Genomic DNA, 14,426 nt, shown 5'->3' on the forward strand with positions numbered 1-14,426 from the left:
TGCATAGTGGACACAGACACAAATGTTTGTGACACAAAAAATGTTTTTGATAACCTTTATGGATGAATAAGGATTTAGTAAGTAATTGCTCTGGAGTTACAGGTGTGTAGATTGTATAAATTGCACTCAATTTGAAAAAGTAGATGACTAGATTTGTGATTCATAGGGTTAATGCAGAAGGGTACCCATTAGCCCATTGGGTGGTGGGGTGGAGATATCTCTACCAAAGGAGCTGTGAGGTGCTCCTTCTCTCTACGAGCCTGCAGGTCACCCTTGGGCAAAGTGTAGCACCTGCTTAGCCCCTGATCAGGGTCACGTGAAGCCATGGGAGCAGCTGGTGCACATCACAAGTCCAGGCAGACAGACAGTCTTTGAAGAGTATTGATAATGGCTGGAGTCACCTGTCTTGTAAATAAATTGCCCAGAAGCAGGCAATGGCAAACCACTTCTGTAGAAAGATCTGTCAAGATCAATCATGGTCAATAGACCATGATCGTCCACGTCATTCAACATGGCACATTATGAATGCATGAATGCCCACTGTGGATGAACAAATGGCCTGTTTGCATGCTGTACAATTCTGTGGTCATCAAAGAAAGGAATAGGGCATGCATGGGCGTTTCAGAAGAAGACAGAGGGATTCACACCGTACAGTAGTGCTACAGTCATCTTTTAGAGCCAAGGGAACTGAAAATTAGAGGCAGTATGTACAGGCTACTGCTGTCCTATAGCAATATTTAGCATCACTGATTGCAGATTTCCAGCACCTGCAGATTTTCTCTTATTTGGCAGATGAATTCTTATTGCAGTATCTCCTGATGTCATCTCAATTTTTTTTGGGTAAGCCTGTCTCCTCTTACTGATCTTCATTCCTCTCTTTAAGCTATCTGGACAACTTTTGCATACTTCTATCAAAAATACCTTTCTTACCCTTATCTGTATAATGTTCTGTAACATTATAAAATAATAGAGAGATAAAAAACTGGAATACTCAGCAATGTCAATGGCCTGAAATAATTATTTATATAAAGTGCCTGACCTGCTGAATATTTCAATTTTTCCTGCAGATTTCCAACATCTACGGTTGCTTTACTTTTTCCCCCGTCGATTTATTTTCTATTCATCTGTGGGAAGTGAATACCAAGGCCAGTATTTATTCTATATCCTCAGTTATACTTGGGAAGGTGAAGATGAGCAACTGAAAGGGATGTGCATTGATTACAGAGTTACACCAGAGAAGCGTTAATGCCAACTGGGTTACTGGAGTCACGAAACGGTGAGATTGGAAAAACACTTTGGCAAACTGAATGGGCTTTACAAAAATTACCACCACTTGCATACACTTTATTAAATTAACTGATTTTTAATACCCATACTTTTGTAATGGATTACACACATACACCTATACATGTACACCTTGTCTGAATACCCTGCTGCCCCCATCCCCACTCTCCATTTCACAGACACATTCTCATCCTGGTCACTTTTCATCTTTTACTGCTGCTGTTTCACATGTTTATACAACTGTTTGTTTTATTGTAATAGTGCCAGTAACATTACCTAAACATGCACCTCAGTCTTTACGTCAACTTTCTAGTCTTTGGGCCATGCCTCTCAGGGACCTGTGCTAATATTGTATGTGCTGGATCGTAACTATACTAGCGGTGTGTGACCATATGTACTGTGTTTTGAACCTTGACCTCAGAGGAATGATGTTTCATTTTGCTGTATACATGTGTATGGTTGAATGCCAATAATCATGAATTTGAACCTGAATTTGAAATCACACCTCCCTGTTAATAATCCAGATGAACAAATCATTAGTCCAGGAGCATTAAGCTGCCATTTAGATTCCAATTGCAAATCTTAATCCAATCATTCCATTGAATCTATGCTGTAGTCTCAAAAATGCCACTCTCCTGCATCAGCAGTTTTTAAATTTGTGACCCATCTAATTTTCTCTGGTCCCTTGGATTTATTAAAGACTTAGCACAACTTTATTGGTGGTTGTACTCTTTAGCAACATATTTATTCTTAATCCAATTCTGTCTTGGAGCCATCAAGGATTTGAAAAAAAACACCAAAAAGATTAACTGTTCTAAAAGTTTAAAAAATTGTATCATTTTATCAATGTTGCTGAAATAAATAAATCACTGTCTTTGATTCTATAATGTCTCTTGTACTTACTGTGAATGCCTGCAAGAAAATGAAACCCAGGGTTGTATGTGGTGACATATATATCAGGGTTGTATATGGCTGCACTACAGCCTGGTATGGGAATAGCAATGCCTTTGAGTGGAAAATCTTACAAAAGATAGTAGATTCGACCCAGTAAATCATGGGTAAAAACCTTCCAGCCATTGAGTACATCTACATGAAACCTTGCTGTAGAAAAGCAGCATTCATAATCAAAGATCCTCACTACTCAGTCCAGGCTCTTTTCTCGCTGCTGCCATCAGGTAGAAGGTACAGGTGCCTCAGGACTCGCACCACCAGACTCAAGAGAGTTACGACCATCTTGAACAAAAGGGGATAACTACACTCATATAAGGACTCTTTTATCTTGTTATTTCATGCTGGTTATTTATTGCTATTTATTTATGATCTGTATCTGCACAGTTTGTTTAGTTCACAGTTCCTAATGTTTACTGTTTACAGATCCTGTTTACAGCTACTGCTCTGTAATTTGTTAAGTATACCCACAGAAAAAGAATCTCAGGGTTGTATGTGATGACACGTATCTACACTGATAATAAATTTTACTTTGAACTTTTAAATTTTGCTATGTAATTTGATAATAAATTTACTTTAAACTTGGAACTTTCCACTTTATTAGTCTGTGTACACTTGAAATCTGCCATTGTGCTCCTGATTTCTGTATTCCTGTAATCAGAAACGAATATGTATCTAGGCCAATTTACACATTATTTGCTATTAATGTACATAATTTGCATGCTGCAATGTTCTTTTTTTAAACATTGTGAAATATTGAATAACTGGCATGGTGCTTTTCAATGCTTAAGCTGTCACAAAGACAGGCAGGAAAAGTGAATACTTTTCCTGCTTTGGAATTCCCTTTGGTCCAGTAACGGACAAGTTCAGGATTGAAAGAAGCTACGGAAAGTTATAAAACTAGTCATCTCCATCTTGGGCACTATCCTCTGTGGTATCCAAGACATCTTCAAGGAGTGGTGTCTCAGAAAGGTGGCATCCATTATTAAGGATCTCCATCACCCAGAGCATGCCCTCTTCTCATTGTTACCATCAGGAAGGAGGTACAGAAGCCTGAAGGCACACATTCAGTGATTCAGAAACAGCTCCTTCCTCACTGCCATATGATTCCTAAATTGACATTGAATCCATGAACACTACCTCCCTTTCATACATATTATTTTTGTTTTTGCACTATTTTTAATTTAACTATTTAATATACATATAAACCTAATGTAATTGACTTATTTATTTTCTATATTATCACGTATTGCATTATACTTCTGCCAATAAGTTAACAAATTTCACCACACATGCCAGTGATATTAAAACCGATTCTGATTCTGAGTTAGCAGGAGTAAAACTAATCATTTAATAACACTCTTAGATAGAACCACAGCAATTTATGGACAGCGTCCCAAGAAAAAGTTGCCATATCGCCTTCTGATGTCTGAAGACTCCAAACTGTCTCTTTCTGTGTCATTTTTCTTCGATATGCACATTTCCTTGGACATCTACAGCATTCTTCATAACTTCCTGCTGCTGTTCTCTCTTGTCCTCAGAACCTTTTCTCCCCCATTACCTGTCCTCTTCAACCACCATCCTATCCTCATCTGTTAACTGTTCAAGCTATCAGTCCCAATTCCTGTTCTGCTCTCAAACCCCTGGGCTAATCCTAGTCTCCAATTCAATCAGTTTGGGGCTGCTTGCACCCTATTTAATTGTGAAGTTATCCTGCTGGTCTAAAATCCTTGATACTTTATTCTCTTAAAAATATCTAAACCCCATTATAAGGTGCAGTTCACAGAAAAGTCTATCCTCCCGTTCACCTGTTGCCAGGTCAACCTTTGTTTAAATGTGTGGATGTGGTCATGTGGAATGCCGGTTGCTAAAAGTAGCATCCTTTCCACAATACCTGACAAGGCTGCTCCCAAAGCCCATCGGGCGTGTACCACGTTTGGACCACATCCTCTGTTTCTGATTCCAGTCAACAGGGATTTGGATGTGGAGGCTGAGGGGTTAACACTGGCTTTAGAGGCTCCATCAAAATATTGGCAGAGACGCCCCAATTAAATGCTGGGGAAGAGCAGTACTCTCCGAAGTGCCACAGTTTGGGTGTGTTGTTAAACTTACCTGCCCTGATATTATTTCACAGAAGTTCTGAGGAATTACTCCCCCAGAGTCCTGGTCAATACTTATCCCCGATTCAATATTTATCTGATCTTCCCTCAGTGATCACTTTATTAGGCACACCTATACACCTGCTCGTTAATGCAAATATTGAATCAGCCAATCATGTGACAGCAACTCAATGCATAAAAGCATGCAGACATGGTCAAGAGGTTCAGTTGTTGCTCACAGGCGATGCCTAATAAATGAAAATCTGCAGATGCTGGAAATCCGAGCAACCAGACACAAAATGCTGGAGGAGCTCAGCCGGCCAGGCAGCATCCATGGAAAAGAGCACAGTCAAAGTGTTGGGCTGATACCTTTCAGCAGGACTGGAAAAAAAAGATGAGGAATCAGAGTAAGAAAGTGGGAGGAGGGGAGGAAGGATCACAAGGTGATAGGTGAAATCGGGGCAGATGGGTGAAGGAGAGAGCTGGGAAGTCGTTTGGTGGAAGAGATACAAGGCTGGAGAAGGGGGAATCTGATAGGAGAGGATAGAAGGCCATGGAAGAAAGAAAAGGGGGAAGGAGCATCAGAGGGAGGTGGTGGACAGGCAAGGAGATTTGGTGACAAGGAAATGGGAACTGGAATGGTGAAGGAGAGGGGGAAGGCATTACTGGAAGTTTGTTCATTCCATCAGGTTGGAGGCTATAAGACAGAATATAGATTCCTAATAAAACGGCCTCTGAGTGTCCATCACACAGTGTTTGGGAGAACCTGTGGTGTGCTAATCACTTTTTTTAATATTTATCACTTCAGGCTGACCTGAGGCACCGTATCTATCGAACACCAGACTAATCCTTCTCCTTCTGACTCCTTTCACCACTGTAAACATGATAGCACGCAGCTGCTACAGGACACGAGTGTTTCCATGGAGACCACTGCAGCAGGCTGTAAACTCCAGCTGTTTGACTGTCCTGCAGAACAATGCCAGCCCATTGCCACCTCACCCTCTGCCCTGTATTGTGGTGCCGATGCACACTGTGATCCCGAGCAACAAGAGGTCACTTTCCATTATTCACTTGCCTTTCCTGAACGTTGAGCTAACCGGAATTAGCAGTCGCGTTTAACCTCAAACACTGACTGAAGCATTGATGTCTGTGTAGGGATCGATTTCCTTTTATATTATTAACAAGGGGCAAGGTTTTATTTGTGCTGTCAGTATTTATTTATCATGAAACAAATAGTTGTCTAGTTAAAGACAATGCTCCACTTTAGGGGTTGGGACAAAGAATCTGCTGCTGAACACCTGCCTTTGCAATTCGAGTCACCATCTTCACTTTCCCCAGAGTAACAGTCCTTAAATGAGGAAACAGGACAATTATAACCACCACAACTTTTAATTGTACAGTGCCCTTAACATGGGAAAATGCTCCACAAAACCTTTATTAGATTCCATTTGACAGTAAGGTACAGAAGATGTACTTCGGCGGGTGGCCAAAGGTCCAACAAAAGCTGGTAAGAGGGATTTAAGGATTAAAGAGGAGGACTGTTTTAGCGAAGGAATACAGAGCCCAGGGCCTAGAATGCTGAATGGACAACCATGAGAGGGGACATGGATGAGCCTGAACAAGAGGAGAACAAACAGTAGAATTGGAGAAGGTACAAGATACAAGGTCACAGAGGGATGGAGCAAGATAGTTTTAATAAGGATGCATTCCTAAACTGGTATCCAGTGTGGTTAATGCGCATGGGGAGGTGAATGTGTTAGTAACCCAATGGCCACTGATGAGTCCTCTGGTGTTGTCAGTTTAAAGAAAATCCATCGAGCCCTAGATAATTAAGAAGCAGGAACTGAGATGAATGATTTGGGTAAAGAACAGTTGGATGGAGGTGCTGCAGATAAGGAACAGGAAACCAAAGATGGGCAAGGAGGTTAAAACATTATGAGGCATAACCAGTGACTTACACTGTCAATACTGAGCTTCACACATGTAAGTTACAAAAGAGATTTAAGTGGAATTACAGCAGGGACCAGGACTCATCCAGCTCCATCAAAAACTCAGCCAGCCCCATCATAGGCACTAAACTCCCCAGCAGGAGGACATCTTCAGAAAGCACCCATAGTTATGGACCCAAGCATTGCCCTCTTCTCATGGAAGAGGTACAGGAGCCTAAAGACAGACTAAACATTTTGCTCTCTTTTTGCAGTAGAGAAGTTAGCGGTCAAGGAATGTATATTTCTTAATATAATTTATAGTCTTTTTATACATTGCACTGTACTGCTGCTGCAAAACCACAACTTTCATGACGTACGTATGTCAGTTGTTATAATTCTGATTTTACTTGTGGCCTTCAAGAGGACCGCAACCTTTTCATGGCTTGGAGGCTTGTGTGCCTCAATGACCTGGAGATCTATGTTGGTTGGGGTCAGGGCTTTATGCTTTGACTCCTGCTAGGATCACCCATGCCAAACAGGTCAAAGGGTAGAGGCCAGACTAAGAGTGGAACACCATTCTTCCAGGTTCGAGGGTTCAGCTCAGGGCCATCAACCCTGAATGGCGAAACAAAACTGTAACAGAAGCAGCAATGAAGAATCCTTCTACATCTGAGTGTGACGGTATTCCTGAGTTTCCACTCAGTACTTACATGTCCGGCAGTAGTGAAAACCGTGAGGAAGCTACTGACGATGAAGGAAGTCAGAGTCGGAGGACCTTCATTGCTGCCCTAAATGCCAGTGGCATAATGGGCAAAGGGTGATGATGATGTTTCTGCTTGTGAAGACCAAAGGTGCAAGTGGAAAGGCAGGTGATCTGAAGGTGGAAAGGACAGGACCTGAGGTTTAAAACTTAGCACAGGAGTACATAGAACACCAGGGCAACCCAACATCCCCCAGGCCTACGATCTACTGTGGTAACTATTTCCCTTTAATTCTGCCCTCAACCCATAGACTTAATTTCTTCACCATTGTCCATGATACAATAGGTTGCACTGTGTTGCTGTTTAAAACCTACCTCTTTGACGCAGTTTTTGTTCTGCTTCGATATATCGCGGCATGGTCCAGTGTCAAAGTTTATTTGATAATTGTCCTGTAAAGCATTTTGGAATTTTAGTCATGTTCAAGGGGCCACATAAAACAAACTTTTGTTGTTGTGCTGCCCTGTCTGAGAAAAGAATCAATGAATGTGATTAGCAGAGTTAGAAGATGGAAGTAGTCACAACTAAAGAGTCTTTGACAGGGTTGTACAGAATGCTACATTGTTTGGAGCCAAAATTTTAAGAAAAGTAGTGGTTCAATGTAGACAGCATTCATGATCCACATAAACCAGGCCGTGATAAGTTGGCTTTTCTCGCCTGTGGGCAGAATACAACTCGGGACAAAAATAAGATAGTTCCAAAAGATGTAGAAAACAGCAATTTTCTACCTCTCACTCACTCTAGGGGGAAGTTTAATGGCCAGCTCTCTGGTTGCTTCAGTGGCAGGAGGACTTCCACAAAATACCTGCAGCTTAAAATGAGTTCTGAACATAGGGTGGGCAGAGAAAGGGGAGTTTAAATCCCCATATTAACATATCCTGAAAATAAATTAATTCCTACCCTATATTTATCCACTAATTAGCATCATTAGTTGTTGAATCATAATCTATAAAGTAAATACAGACACTTGTCTGTGCAGTTTATTTCATGAAAATTGCTGTCTTCTCTGGGTGTGACAAACTGTCTTCCCAACTCACCTGCCCCTTTGTTGTCTAACTTGTAGCTTTAGCAGCCTGTGTATTTCTGAAAGTGGTAAATTTATGCTAATAAATCAGTGGGAAACAATCTATGAATGAACATCAAGCATCAGCTTCCACACAGAACATCTGATATTTTGTTCTGGTGTATAACAATTAGCTTTATAGATGAATACAATTCCTTAGCAGGTAATGAGAAATTAGGAATAATTAATCAAGCCAGTCTTCACCATGTCTTAAATAAACATAAATATTCTCTAGAGGAGGAGATTTCAGAAGCCCTACAGCAGAAAACATCATCCTGAGAACAGACACAGTAGAGATAGAGAAACTGAGAAAAAGTGATGGCATCCTCACAGGAGAGAGGGTGGGAGGAAGCAAGGTTGAGGTGACTGTGGGAGTTGGTTGGTCCATAAAAAATGTCAGTGGCAAGCCTGCCTTAGAGAGAGAGATCCAGACAAGGAAGAGATGAGTCAGAGATGGTCCAGGGTGGAAGCTGCTGATTAAGGTGATGAAATTGTTCGATTCAGCACAACTGTAGGAGGCAATGCTAACACCGTCGTTGATAATTCACATCCATCTGGAAAACACATCTACCAGGTTTGGTTTAACATGGCAACAGTTCCCATTGGGAAGAGTCAGTCTACATTGTGTAAAGGTCAATGAAAGGGAACTGGATCCACAACTTCCTATTTCAGAAGTCAGATACCATCCATTGAGCCAGCCATGGCTAACCGCCTCCAAATGATGGATTCTCTTACTCATGAGTTTGAATGGCATAATCAGTTAACAGCTTTAATGGCAAGTTTTCTAATGGCAGTCCACTAATTACCTGGATCATTGGTTTTAATTTGTCTGTCACAGAGTTATACTGCTGTTGTTTATGTTCTTCACAATATGTGCTTGCCCACTTTCACACGGGACATGATCCCCTATGACACTTTCATCCTCCGTGGCTGTTCTCTACTGTAGGAAATCTGTCCCAACAATGTGTATTTAACTTCAGGTGCTAGAGGGCTCACCCTGATCTCTCCTTGCACACAAACCTTCACTTTTTGGTTGATTTGTGCACAAAGAAATTTCATTGGGCATCTAGACAAATGAAATTAAGGAAAGAGATAAAATGTTACAAGCAAACTATTTTATAAGTAAAAGTAGAATTAATTTGATAGGACAGTGATTAACTTAACTAAAAGAATTGCATTGCAAATGTAGAGAAGTATTGCCTAGACGAACAGTTTCAATGTGAAGCGTTTACTGTTTGTTTTCTTATACAGATAGCACCTGACAAACTGAGTTCCTCTAGCACATTTGTTTTGCTGTATACCAAAATGGCATTTTGGAGCTTGTGACATTATTAAACATTAATTATGACTTATCAAGCTATCAAAATTGACTTAAATCTCATATAATAAGCTGTATGTAGTATTTTCATGGATGAAAATCTGAAATTGAAAACAATCTGACTACAAGATTACTAAGAAGCAGATCATTGACTGACCACAGGTATTCAAGCAGACTTTAGCTAACATTAAGGCAATAAATTAACCTAGGAATTAAATATAAAAGTACACAGGAAATGTCAGTCCTTTTCATACAGGTAGTTTGCTATCACTTATGCTAGATCAAGGAAAAGGCCTTTAAATGGGTTTTATCAGTTGGGCAACGTCACTCCTCTTAAATAGAAGGAACTCTGAATCTATTTATGCAACTTGGAATCTTTTCTGAATGATAGAGGAAACAGGATAGATATACAGTTCTGTGCAAAAGCCCTAGGCACATACATTATATATAACTAGGGCATCTAAGACTTTTGCACAGTACTGTAGCAATTTTATGTATTGCGCTGAACTGCTGCTGCTGCAGAAAAAACAAATTTCATGAGAATGTGTAAGTAATGATAATCCTGCTTCTGATATGAGCCTCTATTGTGGACCAAGAGTGGGAACGAGGCGGGGAGATGGCCAGGAAAAGGGGAAGGGAGAAGGGAAAGGGAGCGGGAAGCACCAGAGCGACATTCTGTAGTGCTCAATAAACCAATTGTTTGGAATCAAATGATCTTGCCTGGTGTCTCAGGACTGGGTGTGTCTGCACCTCCACCCCAGGCACTCCTCTGCCACCTGTCCTGTGGCGTACTGCCCTTGCATTCCCAACATCCTTTGCTCCTGGCAGATTGTTGCCCATGTAGCAAGCTGCTCCCTCTCTATGCAAACCAATAAACCCAAAGGAACAGCAGAGACCAATATAGTTTGGCACCAGCAGCATCGCAGGAGTTTCTAGTCAGTGATGAACTCAACGTAGGACTGCTTTAGGGACTCCAGCTCCAGAGTTTTCCTTCAGAGTTTGCTCCTGAAGCCTTCCCCATGAGTGGGTAGAACCGCAAGGCAGTGGAGGTTTGAGATAAGAGTTTTCCTTTTCCTAGAGAAGCTGCCAAATATGGGTGACAAGCCCCATCTGCCTGAAGTTAGAGTGCAGTTAATCATAAACAAGAGATTTTGCAGATGCTGGAATTAGGGAGTAACACACACAAAATGCTGGAGGAACTCAGCAGGTCAGGCAGCATCTATGGAGAGGAACAAACAGTTGATGCTTCGGGGTGAGGCCTTTCATTGAGACTGATGAATTTAGAATGCAGTAAGTGTCCAGAACACATAGTGTATACAATTAATTCCATAATGAAGAGGGAAGGAAGTAAAAATAAGCAGATACAGGAAATCTGAAATAAAACTCAAAATGCTGAAAATATTCAAAAGACTCAAAATGGTGAAAATACTCAACCAGCCAGACAGCCACTGTGGAGAAAAAGACAGAGATAATATCTCAGGTCAGTTCTGACAAATGTGTCCCATTTTACCCTTTGAGTCAAGATGAGTAATGTCATAGACAACTGGCATATGTAAAATTCTGAATACAAAGGTTCTAAAATGCTTTAATCAAGATGATTTTACCAGAGTTCTTTTGATGAATGTTCTATCTTTGTCTCTGCAGTTTCAGAACCTGCAGTTATCCAACGATATAATGCATCACTGGAAGAAAGATTTTTTCAGATAAGTGAGAAAGAACTAACCAAAATAAACACATTTTATGCAGGTAAACTCAAGATTCTCTTTTTTATAAAAAAAAAAGATTTATAGTCTTTGCCTTCTGTGTTATGAAATGAACCAGTTCTCAAAGGGACAGATCTGCTTAGCAACAAATTGGTACTAATGTACTCACGGCTGATATGATGAAACACTAAGGTAATCTCGCAGGGAGACTGCTCAGAGGCTGAGATTGGTAATGGGCTCCCCAGGCTTTCACTACCTCTGAATGTGGTAACATAAAATTACCTTGAAGTAACCTGTTGCTAAAATTTATCAGAAAGAACAAACATTTATTTTATGGCTTCTAGCTATTAAAAATGGCTTGGAATGCAGCTCCTATTAATTTATGAAATGAAACCAGCTGAGGAAGGAAAGCAGAGCTGGTTGGTTCTACACTCACTGGTATTCAGATGTGGTTGCTGGGTGAATGTTTCCCCTGATGAGAAAATCTAGGACTAGGGGCATAATTTCAGAATAAAGGATTATTTAATTAAAGTAGAGGAGAGAAGGAGTTCATCATCTCAGAATAATTCTATCCCAGAGGGATGAGAAAATTGAGCAATAGAGTAGTTTCAAGGTAGAAAAGGAATGCTTCCCAGGTACTGGAGACTGAAGTGCTAGAGGGAACAGGGAGTGACGTGAAGACGAGGCCAGCTCATAAGACCATAAAACATAGGATAAGGATGGCTGGAGGGGTGGGGCAGGATCGCATTGAAACCTCTCGAATGTTAAAAGGCCTAGATAGAGTAGATATGGAAAGGATGTTTCCCATGCTGGGGAAGTCTAGGACAAGAGGGCACAGCCTCAGGATTGAGGGGTGTCCATTTAAAACAGAGATGTGGAGAAATTTCTTTAGCCCGAGGGTGTTGAATTTCTGGAATTTGTTACCACAGGCAGCTGTAGAGGCCAGGTTGTTGGATGTATTTAAGGCAGAGATTGATAGGTTCTTAATTGGACATATAACCATATAACTATATAACAATTACAGCACGGAAACAGGCCATCTTGGCCCTTCTAGTCTGTGCCGAATGCTTACTCTCACCTAGTCCCACTGGCCCGCACTCAGCCCATAACCCTCCATTCCTTTCCTGTCCATATACCTATCCAATTTTTTTTTTAAATGACAAAATCAAACCTGCCTCTACCACTTCTACTGGAAGCTCATTCCACATAGCTACCACTCTCTGAGTGAAGAAGTTCCCCCTCGTGTTACCCCTAATCTTTTGCCCCTTAACTCTCAACTCATGTCCTCTTGTTTGAATCTCCCCTACTCTCAATGGAAAAAGCCTATCCACGTCAACTCTATCTATCCCCCTCATAATTTTAAATACCTCTATCAAGTCCCCCCTCAACTTTCTACAGTCCAAAGAATAAAGACCTAACTTGTTCAACCTTTCTCTGTAACTTAGGTGCTGAAACCCAGGTAACATTCTAGTAAATCTCCTCTGTACTCTCTCTAATTTGTTGACATCTTTTCTATAATTCGGTGACCAGAACTGTACACAATACTCTAAATTTGGCCTCACCAATGCCTTGTACAATTTTAACATTACATCCCAACTCCTATACTCAATGCTCTGATTTATAAAGGCCAGCATACCAAAAGCTTTCTTCACCACCCTATCCACATGAGATTCCACCTTCAGGGAACTATGCACCATAATTCCTAGATCACTCTGTTCTACTGCATTCTTCAATGCCCTACCATTTACCATGTATGTCCTACTTTGATTATCCCTACCAAAATGTAGCACCTCACACTTATCAGCATTAAACTCCATCTGCCATCATTCAGCCCGCTCTTCTAACTGGCCTAAATCTCTCTGCAAGCTTTGAAAACTTACTTCATTATCCACAATGCCACCTATCTTAGTATCATCTGCATACTTACAAATCCAATTTACACCCCATCATCCAGATCATTAATGTAGATGACAAACAACATCGGACCCAGTACAGATCCCTGAGGCACTCCACTAGTCACCGGCCTCCAACCTGACAAACAGTTATCCACCACTACTCTCTGGCATCTCCCATCCAGCCACAGTTGAATCCATTTTACTACTTCGATATTAATACCTAACGATTGAACCTTCCTAACTAACCTTCCGTGCGGAATCTTGTCAAAGGCCTTACTGAAGTCCATATAGACAACATCCACTGCTTTACCCTCGTCAGCTTTCCTCGTAACCTCTTCAAAATGACATGACATCAAAGGTTACAGGCAGAAGGCTGGGGAGTGGGGTTGAGGAGGAGAAAAAAGGATCAGCCATGAATGAATGGTGAGCAGGCTCGATGAGCCAAATGGCCTAATTCTGCTTCGATGTCTTATGGTCTTTGAAGCAGAATTAGGCCATTCAGCCCATCGAGTCTGCTCTGCCATTCCATCATGGCTGATCCCAGCTCTCACTCTACCTCATACATCTGCCTTCTCGCCATGTTCTTCAGTGTCCTGACCAATCAGGAAACTATCAACTTCCGCTTTAAATATACCCACGGACTTAACCTCCACCGCAGTCTGTGCAGAGCATTCTACAGATTCCTTACTCTCTGGCTAAGAAAGTTCCTCCTTAGCTCTGTACTGAATGGTCACTCCTTAATTTTGAAGCTGTGCCCTCTAGTTCTGGACACCCCTACCATAGGAAACATCCTCTCCACATCCTCCTTATATAGTCCGTTCAACATTTGACTAGGTTTCTATGAGAACCCCCCCCCCACCCCCCCCACCGTATTCTTCTAAATTCCAGAGAGCACAGGTCCAAAGCTGCCAAACACCTTCACTCCTGAAATCATGTCAGCCATGATCTCACTGAATGGTAGAACAAGTTCAAGGGAATGTAAGACCTACGTCTGCTTCTTTTCCTTATGTTCTTATAGCTATGGGAGTGTCCAGAGCTAATGTTTGCAACAGTCTGAACAATACAAAGTCTTGAGCAAAGATCGCCAATGTTGAGAGCATGGTAGCATAGTGGTTATGGTAACGCTATTATGGTATTAGAGCACCAGTCAGCCGGGTTTAATTCTGTCACTGTCTGAGAGGAGTTTATGCATTCTCCCCATGAGCGCGTGGGTTTCCTCTGAGCACTCTAGTTTCCTCCTGCATTCCAAAGATCAAAGGCAGTAGGCTCATTGGTTACATGGGTGGAATACAGAGTATGCAGAGTTACAGAGTGGGCTCACGGGGTCAGGAGATTCTGTTACCGTGCTGTGTCACTAAATATAAAAAACATAATTAGCTACCGGTCCATCATTTCATTTCAGAAGGTATAATTAAATCTGATTCACTACT

At 41.3% G+C, this 14,426-nt stretch overlaps 1 protein-coding gene across 1 annotated transcript in view; it reads left to right on the forward strand.

The window, feature by feature from the left end:
- Window positions 1-14,426, forward strand: part of LOC140730113 (xenotropic and polytropic retrovirus receptor 1 homolog) — a 74,197-nt gene that overhangs the window by 22,032 nt on the left and 37,739 nt on the right. Inside the window, exon 2 of the mRNA XM_073050248.1 lies at window positions 11,043-11,144. Coding sequence (XP_072906349.1) covers window positions 11,043-11,144 — 102 coding nt within the window. The remainder of the gene's footprint in view (window positions 1-11,042; window positions 11,145-14,426) is intronic.

Source organism: Hemitrygon akajei, chromosome 7 (assembly GCF_048418815.1).
Source record: "Hemitrygon akajei chromosome 7, sHemAka1.3, whole genome shotgun sequence".
NCBI classification, from domain to species: domain Eukaryota; kingdom Metazoa; phylum Chordata; class Chondrichthyes; order Myliobatiformes; family Dasyatidae; genus Hemitrygon; species Hemitrygon akajei.